Source organism: Ipomoea triloba, chromosome 15 (assembly GCF_003576645.1).
Source record: "Ipomoea triloba cultivar NCNSP0323 chromosome 15, ASM357664v1".
Classification (NCBI taxonomy): domain Eukaryota; kingdom Viridiplantae; phylum Streptophyta; class Magnoliopsida; order Solanales; family Convolvulaceae; genus Ipomoea; species Ipomoea triloba.
In genome coordinates, this window is record NC_044930.1 from 22,795,238 (window position 1) to 22,814,816 (window position 19,579).

A 19,579-nucleotide genomic window follows, 5' to 3' on the forward strand; every position below is an offset into this window, starting at 1 on the left:
ACAAGCAGACCAACATAAGAAAAATCATGATACGAGGAATTAAATGAGGAACAAAAATTCAAGCAATCTGTCTCCATGATAACATGATTCGCCCCACGCCCCTTGAGCCAAGAAAGCGCTTCTTTAACAGCCATGGTTTCAGCAAGATAGGGGTCTGGAGCGCATTGTAAACGAGTCGCAAAAGCAGCCATAAATCTCCCACCATGATCACGAAGTATCGCACCGGCCCCAACGTGACCATCCATAACCGCTGCGTCTATATTACATTTCAACATTCCATGCGGAGGAGGTTCTCATGCAGTAGCAGATACTGAAGATGAAATACCAGCACTGGGACCCGTGACGGACATGCACTGCCAATCTTGCACAAATGAATATACCCTTTCCTGCAAGTCTGCAACAAAGTAATAGAACATGGCTTATTATTAAATACTTTGTCGTTTCTTGCTAGCCATAAATTCCAGAACCTAGCAGCCATTAGGAGTATCTCTCCCTCATCAGCTCCAAGCAAAACAGATTCCACAAACTAAGAAAAAGTGAAGCCCTGAAGCACGTCCCTACCTCCCCACAGCTGTCTGGCCACCCGACACTCACACAACAGATGAGCAACGGACTCAGGCTCTCCAACACACAAAGCACATCCTCCCCCAACCCATACGCCTCTAGACCGAAGCACTTCACAAACAGGTAGTATATTTCTTACGTACCGCTAGAGAACATTTTTAATTTTTGGAGGTACCTTCATCATCCAAAGCTGGTTCCATTTCGTGAAATCAAGGCCCACAGGTTGCGTCATCTGCTCCCGAGTTTGCATGCGATAGCCATGCTTAACCGTATAATGTCCTCTTATATCCCCTTTCCAACACCACGAATCAGGATACTCGGGAGAAATTGGGGTGCGAATAATACGACTGACATCTTGTTCCACAAATAAATCTCGGAGAAGGTCAATATCCCAATCGCCATCCTCATTTAAAAGATTGCAGACTTGAGCATTTCTTAACTCATCAACGCATGGCGTTATCAACCTTGGATCCCCTGTATCTGCTACCCACGGCAAGCCCCAAACAGACGTCTCCTTTCCATCACCTACATGTCGCACAACACCTTCCCTCAAAATGTTTTGCCCCGCTAGAATGCTGCGCCAAATGTAACTCGGATTATGCCCCAAGTTAGCTTCCAATAAAATGGTATTAGGATAGTACCTCGCTTTCAAAATTCTGCTCACGAGCGAATGAGGGTAAATAAGTAGCCGCCAGCCTTGTTTCGCTAATAAAGCAATATTGAATTCCCGCAGCCGTTTGAACCCCAAGCCACCAACATCTTTCGGAACAGCCATCCTGGACCAACACAACCAATGTATGCCCCTAGAGTTAGCACCAGAAGTATGCCACCAGAATCTACTCATTAGTTTTTCAATAGATTCACATACAGTAAGGGGTAAGAGGAACACTGACATGGTGAAAATAGGTATAGCCTGGGCTATACTCTTTAAAAGAACCTCCTTGCCAGGCCTGGAAAGAAACTTTTGAGTCCACATATGCACTCGGTCATTGATTTTCTGTTCGATATACCGGAACACGATAGTTTTATTTCTCCCAAGGAAAGATAGCAATCCTAGGTATCTTCCAAAGTCCTGAGTTTGATGGACTCCAAAAACCCCCGCCACATGATTGCATTCCACCTGCGTAGTGTTAGGGCTGAACATGATACTAGATTTTTCGAAGTTTACCAACTGACCAGAGGCCTCACAATATAATGTTAAACACCTTTTCACTTCCTTGGCCTCTTTATCATTATCCCTGAAAAAGAGTAAACTATCATCAGCGAAAAATAGATGTGATACTGGAGGTGCGCCTCTAGCCACCCTGACACCGTGAATATCTCCCCTTGCTTATTGGCGCTGCAAAAGTAGTGACAATCCCTCAGCACAGACGATAAATAGGTAAGGCGATAAAGGATCACCCTGTCGTATACCCCGCGTAGGTGTCACGGTACCTGCTGACTCTCCATTCAATAAAATGTTATAGCTAACAGTATTGACACAAAGATTCACAAGGTCGACCCATTCACGGGCAAACCTCATCGCTGACAGCATACCCTCCAGGAAGCTCCATTCCATACGATCATAGGCCTTGGCCATGTCCAATTTTAGGGCTGCCCAACCTGTAGTCCCCGTACGTTTACACCGAAGGTAGTGACCAACTTCCCCTGCCACAATGATATTATCTGAGATCAATCGGTCAGGCACAAAGGCACTTTGTGTTGGGGAAATAACTAGATGAAGAACCTCCTTCATGTGATTTGCAATGACTTTAGCTAATACCTTGTAAGCTACATTACAAAGAGCGATCAGCCTCAAATCTGACACTCGTTCTGGATTCTTCTTTTTGGGAATCAATACAACATTTGTGACATTCAACCCCGTAGGCATCTCACACTTAATAAAACAATCCGACACAAACTTAATAAGATCATAACCAACAGTAGACCAAAAGGATTGATAGAATGAAGGGGTCATACCGTCTGGTCCCGGGGCTTTATCAGGAGCCATAGAAAAAAGAGCATTTTTAATCTCATCCGGTTTGATGGGGCGGAGTAAACGAACATTCATATCCTGAGTGATACGAGTCGGGATTTCATTGAAGAAATTACACTCAGTAGGGGATGTCTGAAAGATATCAGTATAGTACCTCATCACTTCTTCACTCATGGCACCTCCTTCAACCCACTCCCCAGTGTACGTTCGCAACCGAGATAACAAGTTCGACTTTCGCCGATAACTAGCAAAACGATGGAAGAACTTTGTATTCTGATCTCCATCCTTAAGCCATAACTGTTTTGATCGTTGGCGCCAGTACAGCTCCTCTTGTGAAAATAACACACGTAATTGATCTTCCGCTACATGAAACAAAGCTACATCTCCAGGATCACGACTACCCCGTAACAAATCCAGACGGGCTTTGAGTTGTTGAGCCTTACGGCCAAAGTTGCGGAAATAATCCCCACCCCATCACCACAAGTCCTGCCCACAAGTGTGAATCCTGTGCTGGAATTCCAGTGCATGAGATTGCCACCATGAAGCTTCAACAACACTTTTACAGTTTACATCAAGTAGCCAAGCGGACTCAAATTTAAAAGTCCTACAACCACGACGCAACGTAGCACCACTAAGCTTCAGGAAAATAGCACTATGGTCGGATGATACAGCATGAAGATTCTCGACCGAAGCCATATCATATAACTCACGCCAATCTGACGACACAACAACCCTGTCTAGTCGCTCCTCAATCCAATGATCAGTGCCACGACCTCTTTCCCATGTAAAAGGGTGTCCTCTCATACCCAAATCAGTAAACTCGCAATCGCTGAGGGCGGTATTAAAACCCCGAATAAGTCCATTCGGGTGAGGAGTATGTCCTCTCTTATCATTATAGCTCATGATATCGTTAAAATCACCAATAACTGCCCACGGGAGACTTGAGCAGGGTTTCAGATCTCGTAGTAAATCCCATGCTTGCTGCCTTCTCGACCTCTCAGGGAAACCGTAAAAACAAGTTAGGCGCCAGTCCGGTTTGCCCGTAATGGTAACCCTTACGTCAATATAATTGTTGGAGTATCCAAGTAAAGTAACCGAATCCGAGTTTCTCCAAAGAAGTGCCAAACCTCCTCCCATGCCAATTCTATCCACAATAAATAACCTTCAAATCCCAACCGAACACGTAAATTCTCCAGTTGAGAAGAACATGCCTTTGTCTCCATGAGGAAGACAATCTCGGGTCGCTGACTGGACACGAAGCCCAGTAATTCACGAACTGTACGAGGGCCACCCAAACCTCGACAGTTCCAACTTAGAGTACTCATTGGGATAGGCGGGCTTGGCCGACCAAACCCGCCTGACACAAGTTTTTTGAAACATCATTCATACACACATCATTGGCAATAACTCGGTCATCCTCTCGCCTTCGCTTAAGCTCACCATGCAGTGTACTAGCGTCTTCAACATGTTCAAGATTAACAATGGGGATCGCCGGAGTAGATGGAACACAAACCGGTGTCGAGGGTAAATTAGCAAGAAGCCATTTTGCACCAACTGGATTGACTTGTTTCCGAGCGCCCGCCCTCATCCAGATGCCGTAAGGATAATCTTTCGGATCAATCCCCTCTTCATAAGCTTTTCGACAAAATTTTTCTGAGTGCCCAATTAGACCACAACAAAAACAAAAAGTATTGAGACACTCGTACTTGAAATTAATCCACTGGAAACTCCCGTCCCTTAATCTCAGTTTCATCCTCCGTTTTAAGGGTTCGCTCAACTTCAACGTAACTTGTATACGAAAAAAGCTGTTGCGCCAATTTCCACCAAAATTATTAGAGTCAGCATGCAAGAACGAGCCGACGTAATTACCAATTTTTTCAATAAACTCATTGTTTGCATACATGGCAGGCAGCTCGTGAATCTGCACCCAAAAATCAATGTTATTCAACACAACCTCCTCCGGGCGAGCCATAGGGGGGATCGGCGCACAGATCAGCGTTTGATTCTCGTAGGACCAAGAACCATCATCGATCACCCTCTACATATCACGTTTATGGGGAAACTGAAAAACAAACAGGTTGTCATCCAAAGCAATGATCTTGACTCCCATTACTAGTTTCCACACCGACGCGAGCACTTGTTGCATGTGGTCGAACTTGATAGAACGATCAGTAATGAATCGCCCCACAAGCTCCCACATGTCATACTACCACTGGCAACATCTTGGATAGGCGCATCCAGTCCACCCTCTTCTTCAGCGTCAGGAGTCAAGGATGAACAATGCTTCTCTAAATCACGAATATCCATACCGACCACGGAACCCAAAACAACACACACGAAGGACAAAGGTAACGAGGTAGATAGCAAAAAACGAGAAAGATCTGGACACAGCGAGAGATTAAAGGAAAAAACCCTAGAAAGCTAGGGAGAAAACTCTCTGGACAAAACCCTAGAGAGAGAGCCGCTTTTTCAACAATAGGTCTCTTTGATACAAAGCAATTCAATTACTCAAATAATTACTACAAATGGTTAAAATCATTCTAATTCTCAAGTAAAACAAGTGTGAAAACAATGCTAAGACTTACAAGCTTTTTAAAGACGAACAATTACCAATTTCATCTGAGATCTATCCTAAAAGATAGTTCTGCTTAAAATCACTTCCAAACAACAAACACAAACAATATTCTCTCATCATTCACATAGTAATAGTAGACATATTACAAAATAATACTTTTTTAAAGTTTTAACACAAATCCAAAATATGAGTCTTTACATGGCATTGCTGGAGATAACTCACCATCAAAATTTAAACCCGATAGGTTACTACAATAAAAATGTACACATACAAACCAAACTAAATAACTCCAAAACTGCACAGAGAATATATTATTCCTAAAAGTTGATATAGAAGTGAAGTGTTGCTAGATATAGCAAAAGGGCTTTTGAATATGCTACTCAAAGTGCAACAACATTGAAGGTCACAAGTAAAACCTCTCCAAGCACAATAATCTGAAGAGGGTGAGTCTTTCCAGTCATATAATACACTATCAACATCCCTAAATGACTTCTTAATCTCTTGTGAGGGTCACATAAGTCATTCAACATATAATACAATATTTTATTTTGATGAAACTTATGTCATTGATCCCTGCCTAACTAGATAATATAGTGGCTCGTTAGAATGAGTTAGCTTATATATAGGTAATATCCAAACTTAAGCTATTCTCAAAGCTGAAATTTTAGCATGACACTTTCATGGTGAAGTGGAAAATGATATGGTATCTTTATTTATTTATTTTTATTTTGTTAATTATACATGTGGCTTGCAAGTTGCAAGCTTGCTGGTAGGGGTGGGCACTTCGAGATTCGGTTCAGTTTTTTTTTTTTTTCCTTTTCAGTTTCGGTATTTCGGTACTACAAAAAAATGATATCATTCGGTTTTACAATAAAGTTCGGTTTGGTATATAACGGTTCAATTTCGGTTCGAAATTATTTAGATTCGGGATTCGGTTCGGTTTAGGATGTTCAATTTTCAACATTTACTAATTTTCCGAACGACACACTACCAAACAATACATATTCGCATAATCCAAAGTCTAAAATATAAATATTACATAACAACAAAACAATTAAAACACAAAATTAAGATAGCAATCCAAATTGTAAAGAAATATCTTGTTGATAACAAGATGAAGAATCCAAAGTGTCATTTGAAGTGTTTTGTTGATAACAAGATGAAGAATCATCCATCTAACAGTTAATATTCGAAAAACAATAATTATTAATACAATAGTTTTGAAATATTCATAAAAATATTTCAAACACATGGCCTTGTATCAGAAGAAACTGGAATTCGTTCCAGTTTAAACTGGAATGGACATTCCAGTTAAACTAAAATTCCATTCCATTTAAACGGGAACAAATTCCAGTAAACTTCAAATTGAAATTTGAATTCCAATTTCAAATATTAATTATTATTATTATTATTATTATTTTATATATATATAAATCGAACCGTTCGGTTTCTCTAAATTAAGTACTGATCGGTTCTTTCGGTTTATACCAAACCGGACCGAACTACTTCGGTTTGGTTCGGTGCGGTAAAATCGAACCGAAGTGCCTACCCCTACTTGTTGGTGTGGCAACATTTTGTGCATTATTTTTTCTTAAAAATTTTTATTTGTCATTTTTCATTACTTTATTATTATTATATTTATAATATAATATGATAGCAACATCACTTTTTAAAATGAAAAAATATTACACAGAAAATAGTGAAAAAATTACAAATTTGATGATGTAAAAATAAAATACACTTTTGAAAATGAGAGTACTGCAAAGATAATGATAACTTTAGGTTCTTGGAGCCATATGGAAATCAACTACAACAAGATGCATAAGCAAAGCCCACACATTCAAACAACTCAGTTGATTCTTAGGGCAAATTATACTGTGCACCACGGTGCACATAGCAATGTGCACCATGTACCTATACGACGTCGTTTTGAGCATTGTAAACTAATCGTCCGTTTTTTTTTTTTGGAAATCACGTTTCCCGTTTCGCCCGGTCTCTGTATTTATGTTAATATTTTGTGTATTCCAGGCAATCATTCTGTGTATTCTAGGCAACCGTTCTGTGTATTATAGGCAACCGTTATGTGTATTCATGTTAGCAACACATGTTGTGATTTCATGTTAGTAACACATGTTGTGATGTGTTTGTGCATTCGAATGTTTAGGAGGATGAGTTCTGTGTATTTTGTGTAAATATTATGTGTATTCATGTTATTAACACAAATTGTGATGTGTTTGTGCATTCGAATGTTAGGAGGATGAGTTCTGTGTATTATGGGCATCAATATTCTGTGTATTATGGGCAAACGTTCTGTGTATTCTAGGCAAACCTTCTGTGTATTCTATATAATGATTATGTGTATTATAGATAATGAATTCCCTGGAATCATTCGCGTCCACTAACATCTGTGTATTTTGTGTCAATATTCTGTGTATTCTGGGCAAACATTCTGTGAATTCTAGGCAAACGTTCTTTGTATTATAGATAATGATTATGTGTATTATAGATAATGAATTCCCTGAGTCATTCATGTCCGCGTCTACTAACACCAAAACGACATCGTTTTACGTACATAATACACATTGCTATGTGCACCGTGGTGCAGGGTATAACGATTGGATTCTTAGACAGTGGGTAAAAACAAGATGTGCCAGCCAAAAAAACTTATAGACGAAGCAGTCCATACTGAAAGCCAGTGGTTCTAAATACCAAATACCCAATATACAAGAGTTTGGGTGGAGTACAAGTTAAATTAATATACATGAATTTGGTGCTACACTCTAAAGATGTTAGCTTAATGGTCTTGTCCACATTTTTTTCTTCTTCTACTAACTGCAATATTTAGCCATCAGAGTTTATACATAACCTCCAAAGCCTTGATATACTTAATTTGCTGTGGGAGAATGGTTTTCTTTGTTCCTTTGTTGGAAGGTGAAAATCCAAGAATCTCTTCAGGTACTGTTCTGGGAAATGACTTCTCCAAATTTGAGAAAGAGTTGGGCATCTGAGGTGCTCATGGATGGGCAGGCTAATAACTGGGGGGTTCTGAGATTTGTGTATTCATCCATGTAACAAGGCACTTTAGCAGATGGCAAGGGTGCAAGTGATGAGGGGGTTTGGTTCACCTGTTTTGGAATGGATGAGGGCATTAGGCTCCCGAGAACTCTAGTAACTTCGTGCATGCTCGGCCTCTCGGATGGCTGCCTCTTGGTGCAAAGAATAGCGAGCTGGAAAACCTTCTTTACATCCCCGAGGTCCTGACATGTAGCCGAGATCTCTGCATCGACGCTTTCCATGACTGCATTGTTTGCCGCCTTTGTTAGAATCTGCAACCAGAGAACATTCTGGGTTAGACTAACTAATTGATTTGATTTAGTCTTTTTAGTCTGGTTTGGCACTTTGTGCATTAACACAATTTTAGATTCTAACATGGTATCAAAGCCTGTTTGCGAATGCTATTGTGAAAGGTGTGGAGAATAAAACTTCAATCTTATGTCATTCCACTAGACTGACCAGATGATGGAGATTGGACTCGTTATCGACAGCTTTCCTTCCCGTCAGCAACTCCAGCAGGACGATTCCATAGCTATATACATCCGACTTTTCAGTAAGGCGGGAAGTGCGTGCATATTCAGGATCGATGTAACCAATGGTTCCCATAATGTAGGTTGAAGTATAGGACTTGGATGTGCATAAGCTCTTCGCAATTCCAAAGTCAGTGAGATGAGCCTCGAAATCCTTATCTAACAGAATGTTTGATGACTTAACGTCCCGGTGGATTATTCTCGGGTTACAATCATGGTGAAGGTATGCAAGCCCTTCAGCAGCACCCAATGCAATACGAAGACGAGTATCCCAATCAAGTTTCTTCTTTTTAGTCGTCGCCCCTTGAAAAGTAAAATGTAACTCGCGATTAGTAAACAATGACTGGAAACGCCAATTTGACTGTAATGCAACATAGATGCTCACCATGAAGCAAATCCCAGAGGCTACCATTTTCCATGTAGTCGTAAAAGAGAAGATGGCCAGCGGAAGAGAGGGAATAGCCTTGAAGACTAACAAGGTTACGATGCTTAATGCTCCCAACTGTCTCGAGTTCGGTCTCAAACTCCTTCAGGTATTGCGGGTAGTGAGAGTACAGTTTCTTTATTGCAACCGGCTTGCAATTCTTAAGAATGCATTTGTACACCGTGCTCGATGCCCCATAACCGATTATATACTTCTCGCTCAAATTCTCCGTCATCCTCATAATGTCCTCGTAAACATGAAGTGCCATGTTCATATTGAGGATAACCAGCTTCGGTGTCGAGTAATTTACTTTCACAAAAAATACAAAGAGCTCAGCATCTCGACTTTCACTTTCTAAATTTATCTGTCAGTAAATTACTAAACATACCTGGTTTATCAATCGAACCTTCCATAAAAGTGTTCGGATATTGTGGCCTACACGCTGCCACTAAGATCATCAGAAGAATCACCAAAGCTCCCAAAGCAATGCCAAGAATAGCCGCTTTAGAGATTGTAACTGCGTTTTTCAAAAATTACCAACAGCATTATAACTTGTATTGAGTACATTTTTGGCCCGTGTGATATGAAAGAGATGCGAGAGCTTGAAGTGGACTTACCCCGCATTGTTGGACGAGGGGCATGACATGGAGAACTCATCCAATATCCACAAAGGCCCGGATTCCCAATAAAACTGAATTAAAGGGGAAATCAGACAAATTAGGGCACACATTATATGATAATTGGGAATGAACAGCAAGAAAAACAAATTTCTACCTGTCTGGTGAAAATCTTGAGAAGTTATTGCCTGTTGGGATATTGCCAACTAGATTATTATACGAGACATTTCTGCGAAAAACCCAGTGATATCAGTCCTAAGAAGTATCGAAGTTGAACTTAGAGCGTTTTAGGTTAATTCCACTTACAGGACACTGAGACTGAGGCAACTGGCCAGCGACATCACATCACCAGATAGATTGTTATTTTCAACTTTCCTATCATCAATTTGCGAAAGAAATTTTAACTTATGAGAACTCAATAAAACCATATTAAAAATGAAAACAAAAACGTGGTCGAGGAACCCACGAAGCATCTAAACTAGAGTTATAAGCAGCTATTTGGCTCAACTGGAACTATAAAAAAGAGATTTTTCAAAACTGCACTTCCTTCAAAAAGACCTTTGCTCCTTTTTGTGTTTGGCTTAACTTACGCATTTTTTTGGAGTAAATAAGCTCCAACAAGATCAAAATATGGGCCCAAGTTAAACGTTCTAGAGAAATTTACAGCATATTCATACAACCATACTTACAACAAGTAGAGATTTTGAAGTTGACCGAGTTCCTCGGGAATTGGTCCAGAGAGATGATTGCTTGAAATATCACTACAATTAGAAAGCGAGGTTACATAAAGCAGAATTCTGCATAGGCTGTAGCATCCATAACTATACAAGGTAGGATTACTTACATCTCCATGATGCTCCTAAGATTACCAAACTCGGGTGGTAAGTAACCAGTTATGTCATTCTTGCTCAAGTTCCTACAAAAAATTACAGCAGAAACGTTAAAAATACAAGAAACCCGATCGGGTAGTAAAAAACGCCAAGTGTGTGAGCTCACAGTTTCAGTAGATGTTCCAAATCGCCAAGTGGAGATGGTATAGAGCCACTGATCTTATTATTTGAAAGATCCCTATAGTCGTACCAAAATGTTAAAAGTTGGTAAATAAGGAATTAGAGTAGCGCATCTAAACGTTACACTTTGGAAGCAAATATAATAGCATCAATAAATTTGAACTTACAATGTATCCAGATTACCAATACGAGATAGCTCAATTGGAATGGGGCCTTTAATGTTGTTTGATGAGAGATTCCTAAAAGGAGGAAAACCGTAGATCCTTAAGTAGCATTTAAGCAATTAACTGCATCATTAATTATTCTCGGCCATGAAAAGCTAGTGCAGAACTAATACAAACCAATGCATTTACATCCAAAGATGACATTTATATCAACTTCCATTTTTATGGATTTCTGAGTTTTATATAAGGAAATTGAATAGGAATAGAACTTACAGATAGGTCATACTTTCGAGCTTCTGAAATGCAGGGGGGATCGTCCCATTCAATTTGTTTCCATGAACGTTCCTGTCAACAGGTAAATGGGGATTCATAGTCCTTGCACATCGAAAGTTTGAATATTGAAGTGTTAATAGGATACGCGTGAAAACTTACAGGCTATTCAGATTTGTGCAAGAGCTAAGGTTATCGGGAATGGGACCGACAAGTAGGTTGTTGGCAACGTTTCTGTTACACAAGGCAAGGGATAAGTAAAATTTCGAAACACTCTTGGAAAACTAGTCCAACAGAGGCAAAAAGGACGTACAAATCAAACAACTCTGTCAGCTTCCCGAGTTCTGATGGTATGTGCCCAGTAAGTTGATTGTTATTTAATTCCCTGTAGAGACGAGAATATTTTTAGATTATGTTGTCTTGATCACTCGTGAAAAGGAAACACCTTTCTAGACTAGTAGCAACACTTTCACAGTTATAGTTTTTAAAATATACCCACAAAAACTTTATCATCCATGCAAGGTTAATGGACATCATCAAGTAAAAACGATCAAAAATGGAAAAAAAGGATATTTAAAGCATCCATACAGATAGTGGAGCTTTGTCATATTCCCAAGCTCGGAAGGAATGGACCCAGTTAGCTTGTTTCCATGCAGATACCTAAAACCCAAAGGATTAATGTTAAACGTTTATAACCGGCGTACCTTAATCTAGCATAGCATGAGTGACTAAAAGAACATTAAATTTGAAGTAGAAAAGAAAAGTAACTTACAATTTCTCGGTGTAACTTAGGTTCCCCAAAATTGGAGGAATTGGTCCAGTCAGCTCGTTGCAACTTAGGTCCCTAAATTAGAATTTACCATTAATGACGGATAAAATTTTGAGAAACTTAAATAAATGGCACAATATTCCTTCTATAACTGCCTCTAGGCATGCTCGGGGGTAATAAAATCAAGGTACTCACAACACAGCAAGAGCCTGCATCAAGCCAATCACCGAAGGAATTTTCCCGGAAAGTCGATTACCCTGCAAAGACCTGGATGAACAGATAGTTCAGCTCAAATTCAGCTGCACACTTAACAACAAACCGTTTAATGTAACTGAGATACATTGCATATGCTTACAAGGTGGCTACTTGAAGGAACCCAATATTGAAAGGAATCTCGCCAGTTAATTTGTTATAGGACAAATCCCTGGAAATTAAAGATTGGTGCATTTTGTTCAGCAAAAATAAAAGAAACGGATAATGCTGTGGCAAATAAAGGAAATTATTTTCTGATATGTCAGATGAGGTACTTACAGAACCTGGAAAGCCGTGCAATTGCCAATCTCTCGAGGAATTGATCCGGTCAAACTATTGTTTCGAACATCACTACGAGGCAGAAAAATGAACACGTATTAGCAGCTGCTAAAATACCAATGGGATTGAAAAATCCATCACGAGAATGAAGCTATCAGTAGCTTACAAGTACCACAGCCCTGTAAGCTGGCACATATCAGGTGAAAGGGTACCGACCAAGTTGTTCCCTCGCAGTCCCCTATTAATTTAATCATAACAGTTATGATGACAAAGACAATCTTAAGCTGGATATGGTATTAATAGAATAATAGTAATTTTCCTTCACATAAATGATGCAATACTCACAAATATTGGAGAACTTCATTCCAATAAATAAGTCTCGGTATTTCTCCACTCAACTTGTTTTGTGCAAGGTCCCTGGAGGAATTATTACCAAACACACACTTAAATCATGCGGGACTCCAGAAAAAATTACGGGAACAACAACCAAGGACTGCATATGGGCACTTACAGAACTTTTAAGTTTGGGATCTGAGACAACGTTGAAGGAATTGGACCGATCAACTCATTATTTTTCAAAATTCTGGAAATCAATACATAGCACATTTGTTCATTACCAAGAATAGTAAGCAAATGACAGTAAAAACAAACGAAACAAAACATATAGGCCAAAGTCCAAAACTCACAAGGTTTCAAGCTGCTTTAGCTTGGAAATAGAAAAGGGAATGTCTCCATACAGCTCATTGAACGATAGGTCCCTATTGATACAAAGCAATTCAATTACTCAAATAATTACTACAAATGGTTAGAACCATTCTAATTCTCAAGTAAAACAAGTGTGAAAACAATGCTAAGCCTTACAAGTTAATCAAAGACGAACAATCACCAATTTCATCAGGGATCTGTCCTGAAAGGCGGTTCTGCTTCAAATCACTTTCATACAACAAACACAAACAATGTTCTCTCATCATTCACATAGTAACAAATAGCATTTATAATAGTAGACATAATACAAAATAATACTTTTTTTTTAAGTTTTAACAAATAAAGCCAGGCCAAAAGAGGAATCTTTACATGGACACTAGGCTTTTTAGCTGTCCAATTGCTGGAGATATCTCACCATCCAGATTTAAACCTGATAGGTTCCTACAACAAAAATGTACACATACAAACAAGACTAAATAACTCCAAAAATTCACAGAGAATATATTATTCCTAGAAATGGATATAGAAGTAAAGTGTTGCTAGATGTAGCAAAAGGGCTTTTGAATATTCTACTCACAGTGCAACAACATTGAAGGTAACATTATCACAAGTAACACCTCTCCAAGCACAGTAATCTGAAGAGGGTGAGTCTGTCCAGTCATACAATACATTGTCAACATCCCTAAATGACTTCTTAATCTCCAACAAAGTAGCCCCTTTATCCAAAATCAAAGTACAAAAATAAACACCCCATTAATCATACTGAAGCCATTACTAGAATGGAGCACTTTTTTACCAATAAGACAAAAAGAAAAGAATTAGGTGTTGTTATCAAAGCATCATTAGGTCAATAATTAAAATAATAACCACACTATTATCAACAAAGGAAGCTTCTTTAACCGTGCAGTAAAACAAAACCTTATTAAAATACTCAAAACCCCAGCATTAAACAGAATTCCACTCACCTTCATCCGACTCAGCAGAAGAAACAAAGCTCAAGAACATGGAGAAAGTCACAAGAAGAAGACATTGAGATGAAAATGGCACCATTCTTGAGTACCAAAAGAGGAAAGAGAGAGCCTTTCAGGCTTTCAAGCATAGAAGGAGAAGCAACAGGCAGGGACAAAGATAGCAAAGAAGCCAAAGAGTAGCACCATTAAAGAAGGAGAAACGGTTTGGTCCTAATCAAAACACTAGTTCTACCGGTCTAGTCTCACTGTTGAAGTGGAAGAGAGTGTGTCTCCATGTTTTCTAGTTCTCAAAGACTAGACATTGAAAGGTGAGTCTTTGAGACAGAGAATGGGGTGAGAGAGAGAGAGAGAGAGAGAGAATAATTACTGAGAATTGTGAGAAAATGTGAAGAGCTCTGAGGGTGAAAGAGAAAGAAGGACTGTTCAATCACATCACTCTGGCAGAGAGAAGAGAGGGCATTGCTATAATACACTGAACATTCAGTGTCCTCTCTACTCTAAATTGAATATAGAGAGAGAAAGTGAGATATACATAGTTACATACAGGTGTATAGAGAGAGAGAGGGAGAGAATTATTTGAGGAGAGAAAAAAGTTAAAAGTCCTTCTGCCAAGACTCTGCAACGGAACAGCTATAGCTGCAGTATACAAATCTCCTGCCCGCTCTCTCTCTCTATATATCTACATTTAGTACAAAATTCCTCTCTCTGTATGTATATGCGATTGATAAAGAGTGATGCATGTAAATAGTGAATCTAAATGTGTCTGCCGGAGAAGAGTTTCTGGGGGTTCACTACATCATAAGTCGCTATCCTTGCAGAAATGGAAACCGGAAGAGAGTGGAGTAATCAGTAATGCTTCCTCCACTCCACACTTACCACGTCGTTTCACCATTTTTACTCTTCCACTCTTCCCCTGCTCCCAACGTTTTTTTTTTTTCTGTTTTTTTTAATGACAAAAATTTGTAATACTCAGTAACTATTTGAAGATTTGCGGTGAATAAACAATTACTCTCTCATATTTCAAAAAAAAACAATTACTCTCTCACATATTTTGTTCGTAAAAAAGATAAATCAGAAATGTAATATTTATATTAAAAATATAATATTAATAAAAAATAAAAATATTTGTTACTTTTAAATAGAACGTGTAATAATTTTAAAGAAAAAAATATAAAAATCAAAATATAAAAATATAACATATTTATTCAAAAATATTAATTACACATTTTCCTTACAACTAACAAACATACATTTTATTCATAATTAGTATTACATTTTTCAGCATAAGTATTACATTTGCATCTTAACTCGATGCTATTATTATTATATGATGACTTGCTCATGCTTGTTGATGTTTATTCCAGAGGTATTAGGAAATTAGGATTAAGCACTTATTATACCGTCGTTATACCGTGGACTATAGATCATGGTTGATACTGCAATTGTGTTAAAAGGATACTGCAGTTGTGTTGAAAGGATACTGCAGTTGCACGGAACACAGGCCGCGTCATCCATCTGAAACTGCAGTTGTGTTTAACGGATACTGCGGTTGTGTTGAACGGATGAACGACCTCTGTTCCGTGCAACTGCAGTTTCCTTTCAACACAATTATAGTATCTTTTCAACACAACTACAGTATCCGTTCAACACAACTGCAATATCAACTATGACCATAGTCCACAAGCCACAATATAATTTGCGCTTATTATAATCCCTTATACCCGATAAATAATGAACAGGGTGGAGGACGTTTTGATATGGCTAATTGGCTAAAGACCTTTTTTGTATTATATTGTTGTAACAACTAACAAGAGAGTTTGGTTTTACTTCTACACATGTTATCTTAACTAGAATGTTGCCAAAATAACCAGGTAAAGAATTGATCTCACATTACTATTTTGTCCACCAACTTCAATTAATAAGAATGAAGAATGTAGCCTAGACAAATGATGTGCCCTAACTTCTCTATGCCACAATCTACGATTTCTATTTGAATTATTGTATTATTTAGTACTTTTCATTTCATACGTGTATGTGTCTAATTTTATTAGATAAAATGTAATGCATCTTTTTTTTTTTTAGTACTACTGACTCTATTACATTATAGTATCTGTTCATCTATACTTACTTTCTTGATCTATTGAAACACAAAGAGTCAACAATGTCTCTACTGAGATTCGATCTCATAACCTCCCATATGGGAGAGTCACTAATGTAATGCATCTAGGAATTAAATTAAAACTCCCGTTAAAATAATTTTCAAAAGTATGTTAAAATTCTATTTTGTGTTATACATAAAAATTGATCTTCAATGGGCTATATTATCAGAACATGACCAAGATCATTGCTCACAACTTCAACAAAACTTAAATGAAATTATTTTATTTTATTTTTAATTTAATTTAAGTAAAATTATATTTTAATGACTAAATTAAAAGTTATCTAAATATAAAAAAGTAAATTTTGAAAATTATAGAGAATTTTTATAAGAAAAAAAAAACACAAAATACTTTATTTGAAAAATAAATAGTGAATATATATCATATAAAACATGGCAAAGCATTATTTTTTGGTACTTTTCATTTCATTTTTTATGTGTCTAATTTTATTAGATAAAATGTAATGCATCTAGGAATTAAATTGAAAATCATGTTAAAATAATTTTTAAAAGTCTATTTTTGGTGGTGGTGATGCATATTACCCTCATAATAATAATAATAAATTTCTATTAAAATCAAAAAGTTAATTATTTTTTTAAAACAATGAAAAACTTAAATTTAAAAAATTTAAAATAATAAAAACATAAAAGATAAAATGTGACATGAAAGGACATAAAAGTGACAATTTTAATCAATTAGTTATACATATATTATAAACTCAGTTCATGAATTATTATCATATAAATTTGTTTTCTTTCATTATGTGCAAAGTGGCAGTTTTAATCCAACACTAACAAATTCTATTAAAATTAATATTGCATTTTCAATTTTCATATTATTGAAAGACATATTTGTCAAATTGCTATGATTTATATATAGACATGTATCTAATTGTTTTAAACTCCAGTGTTAAATGTCAATTTGTTGGTTAGAAAATAAATTTATCTTTCTAAATAATCAATCTATGGTGATATTTTTATATTTGGTTGCATGTTTCTAGAATAGTGCAATATTTGATTAGTATGCCTTATTGGTAATGTTTATGTTTTTTATAGATATTCTTGAAGAACACTTACACAAATTAGATGTTGAAACGGTAGACATTGATTTGTGAATTACAATATGTATATTCATATTAGCTTTCTTTGAGTGAGGAAATTGTTTTATATCAGTTAATGATTTAATATGTTTTTTTTTTTTTGGTTGGTAATGTCTTGTTGTAAATGAAAATTTGAAAATGCAATTGGTATTATGATAAGATTACTGGTCTTTTGTACGCCATATGAATTGAAAGTACTTATAAATTAAAGACGCACTCCAATCTATTGATACGGAAACAACAAAACACTTCAATTCATAATATTTAATTCAACAATTAATATTTAGTGAACTTGAAAATCAAAACAAATTTAAAGTTTTGACAACACTCCAAAGCAAAAAATTGGTATGCCAACATCAACAGCCAGTTTATTAATACAAAATAATATAAATGGAAAATAACTAAGATGTCATTCAATAATTTAAAATTTTAAAATGTATTGTTAATATTAACAAAATTTGTTAGTGGTGAATTAAAACTCTCACTTTATACATAATTTAAGAGTAAAATTTGTATATTGAAATAATAAATCATGGATTGAGTTTATAATATATGTATATATAGTATTTTATATTGTCATTTTCAATAACAAGCTCACTTCAGTGAATGCTATCGTCGGTATAGTTGTCCAGGAGGCTTCTAACGCACAACAGTTCATCCGCAAACGTTGTGGTCCTATTTCAGCTAGGCAACTTTGGATCTCCTAGACTCCTCCTCTTCCTGGAGTCGTCAAGCTCAACTCGGACGGGGCGAATAAAGCAACCACGGAACTGTCGAGTGCAGGAGGTCTTTTACGGGACTGCAGAGGGAGTTGGATTGTCGGGTACACTGTTAACATCGGGCAGACGAATAGTTTTCGGGCAGAACTATGGGGCCTTCGGGAAGGACTAGTCCTTGCTAAAAACCGTGGGTTCATGCAGGTTGTGGCCGAAACTGATTCCGAAGCCTTGGTGCAGGTTCTCGATAAGGGATCTAACATGGATCTTTACGATTCCACTCTTGTCTCCGACTGCAAATCTTTGATTCGGCACTTCCAAGAGTTCAAGGTTCAGCATATTTTCCGAGAAGGGAACCAATGTGCGGACTTTCTTGCCAACCTTGGACAGAATGCTAGTTGGGGCACGACAATCCTGGATCACCCGCCTATAGATATGACAATTCTGCTTGACCGCGATGTGCGGGGTGTTTCCTTCAGTAGATGGCACTAATCCTTGGGGGCCCTAGGCCCCTTTTCTTCACCAAAAAAAAAAAGTATTTTATATTGTTAATTACCAAGCATCTTGTGCTCAGATGACATGTAGTGATTCTCCCATATGGGAGGATATTACAACGTAATAGAAAGTCGTCGAAGTTGAGTATAGCACATATATAAGAAATTACTGTGCGTGGAAAATGAAACTAAAATTCAAAATCATATTTCTATAATTAAACTAATGTGAGCAATAATGTATATTATAAAATGAAACTATAGTATAATTAAAATGATATTTTAGTATTGCTATAATGAAACTAGTGTGGAGAGATAATGAAGCTAAAAAACATTGTAATATTGTCGAATGAAACTGAAATATAAGTAAAATGATATATACTTCATGGCTCACACTGCAACATAGACCATGGTCCACAGTAAAATTTGTCATACGTGTTATGTTTTTTGTTTCTTTTGGTGATACAATAATGATATGTTGTATATGGCACATATATGTTATGCTATTTATTTTTTATTGTGATACAATTTATTATTCATTATTAACTAATTAGTACATAATATTATTGATACTTCAATACCTGAAAAATTTCCAAAATGTGACGTATGATCTTGTGATGCAATGTTTAGTGTTGACTTTTCCTTGGATTAAAGTTGTTTTCTATATTTTTTGATTTTATGCCTCCATCATGTTGTGTGTTTATGCTTTTCATCAAGTGATTTTATCCTAATCGATGCTTTTGACTATGATGCTTTTCATTTTCAACGTTAATGATTCTGCTATAATGTTCAGATGTTCTGCCATTTCCTAATATAAACCAAGTGTTTGCAGGAGATTAATTTCTTCTCATTTTGGCCTCCACATCAGTTCACTTTTACAACATCAAGTTTATACACGGACATAAACCAACAAATATTTATTTGTATAGATGCTCTAAGATATCTATTGATACCA

At 37.1% G+C, this 19,579-nt stretch overlaps 2 protein-coding genes across 2 annotated transcripts; both read right to left on the reverse strand.

The window, feature by feature from the left end:
- Window positions 1–268: 268 nt before the first annotated feature.
- LOC116005889 lies at window positions 269–3,676 on the reverse strand. The gene is made up of 4 exons (XM_031246124.1): window positions 3,018–3,676; window positions 2,082–2,936; window positions 740–1,802; window positions 269–394 (listed from the first exon to the last, which is right to left on the reverse strand). Exons 1-4 carry the CDS (start codon window positions 3,674–3,676, stop codon window positions 269–271), a joined length of 2,703 nt encoding a protein of 900 aa, XP_031101984.1.
- A 4,105-nt stretch (window positions 3,677–7,781) lies between these two features.
- Window positions 7,782–14,834, reverse strand: LOC116005495 (LRR receptor-like serine/threonine-protein kinase ERECTA). Its single transcript, XM_031245700.1, has 27 exons — window positions 14,154–14,834; window positions 13,766–13,904; window positions 13,558–13,629; window positions 13,345–13,416; window positions 13,170–13,241; window positions 12,995–13,066; window positions 12,829–12,900; window positions 12,650–12,721; window positions 12,484–12,555; window positions 12,308–12,376; window positions 12,148–12,219; window positions 11,956–12,027; window positions 11,772–11,843; window positions 11,497–11,568; window positions 11,346–11,417; window positions 11,187–11,258; window positions 10,917–10,988; window positions 10,736–10,807; window positions 10,584–10,655; window positions 10,429–10,500; window positions 10,046–10,114; window positions 9,897–9,968; window positions 9,740–9,813; window positions 9,511–9,639; window positions 9,084–9,431; window positions 8,628–9,001; window positions 7,782–8,440 (listed from the first exon to the last, which is right to left on the reverse strand). The coding sequence occupies exons 1-27, from the start codon at window positions 14,236–14,238 to the stop codon at window positions 8,066–8,068; spliced, it is 2,958 nt and encodes a 985-aa protein (XP_031101560.1). The 5' UTR covers window positions 14,239–14,834; the 3' UTR covers window positions 7,782–8,065.
- Window positions 14,835–19,579: the final 4,745 nt, after the last annotated feature.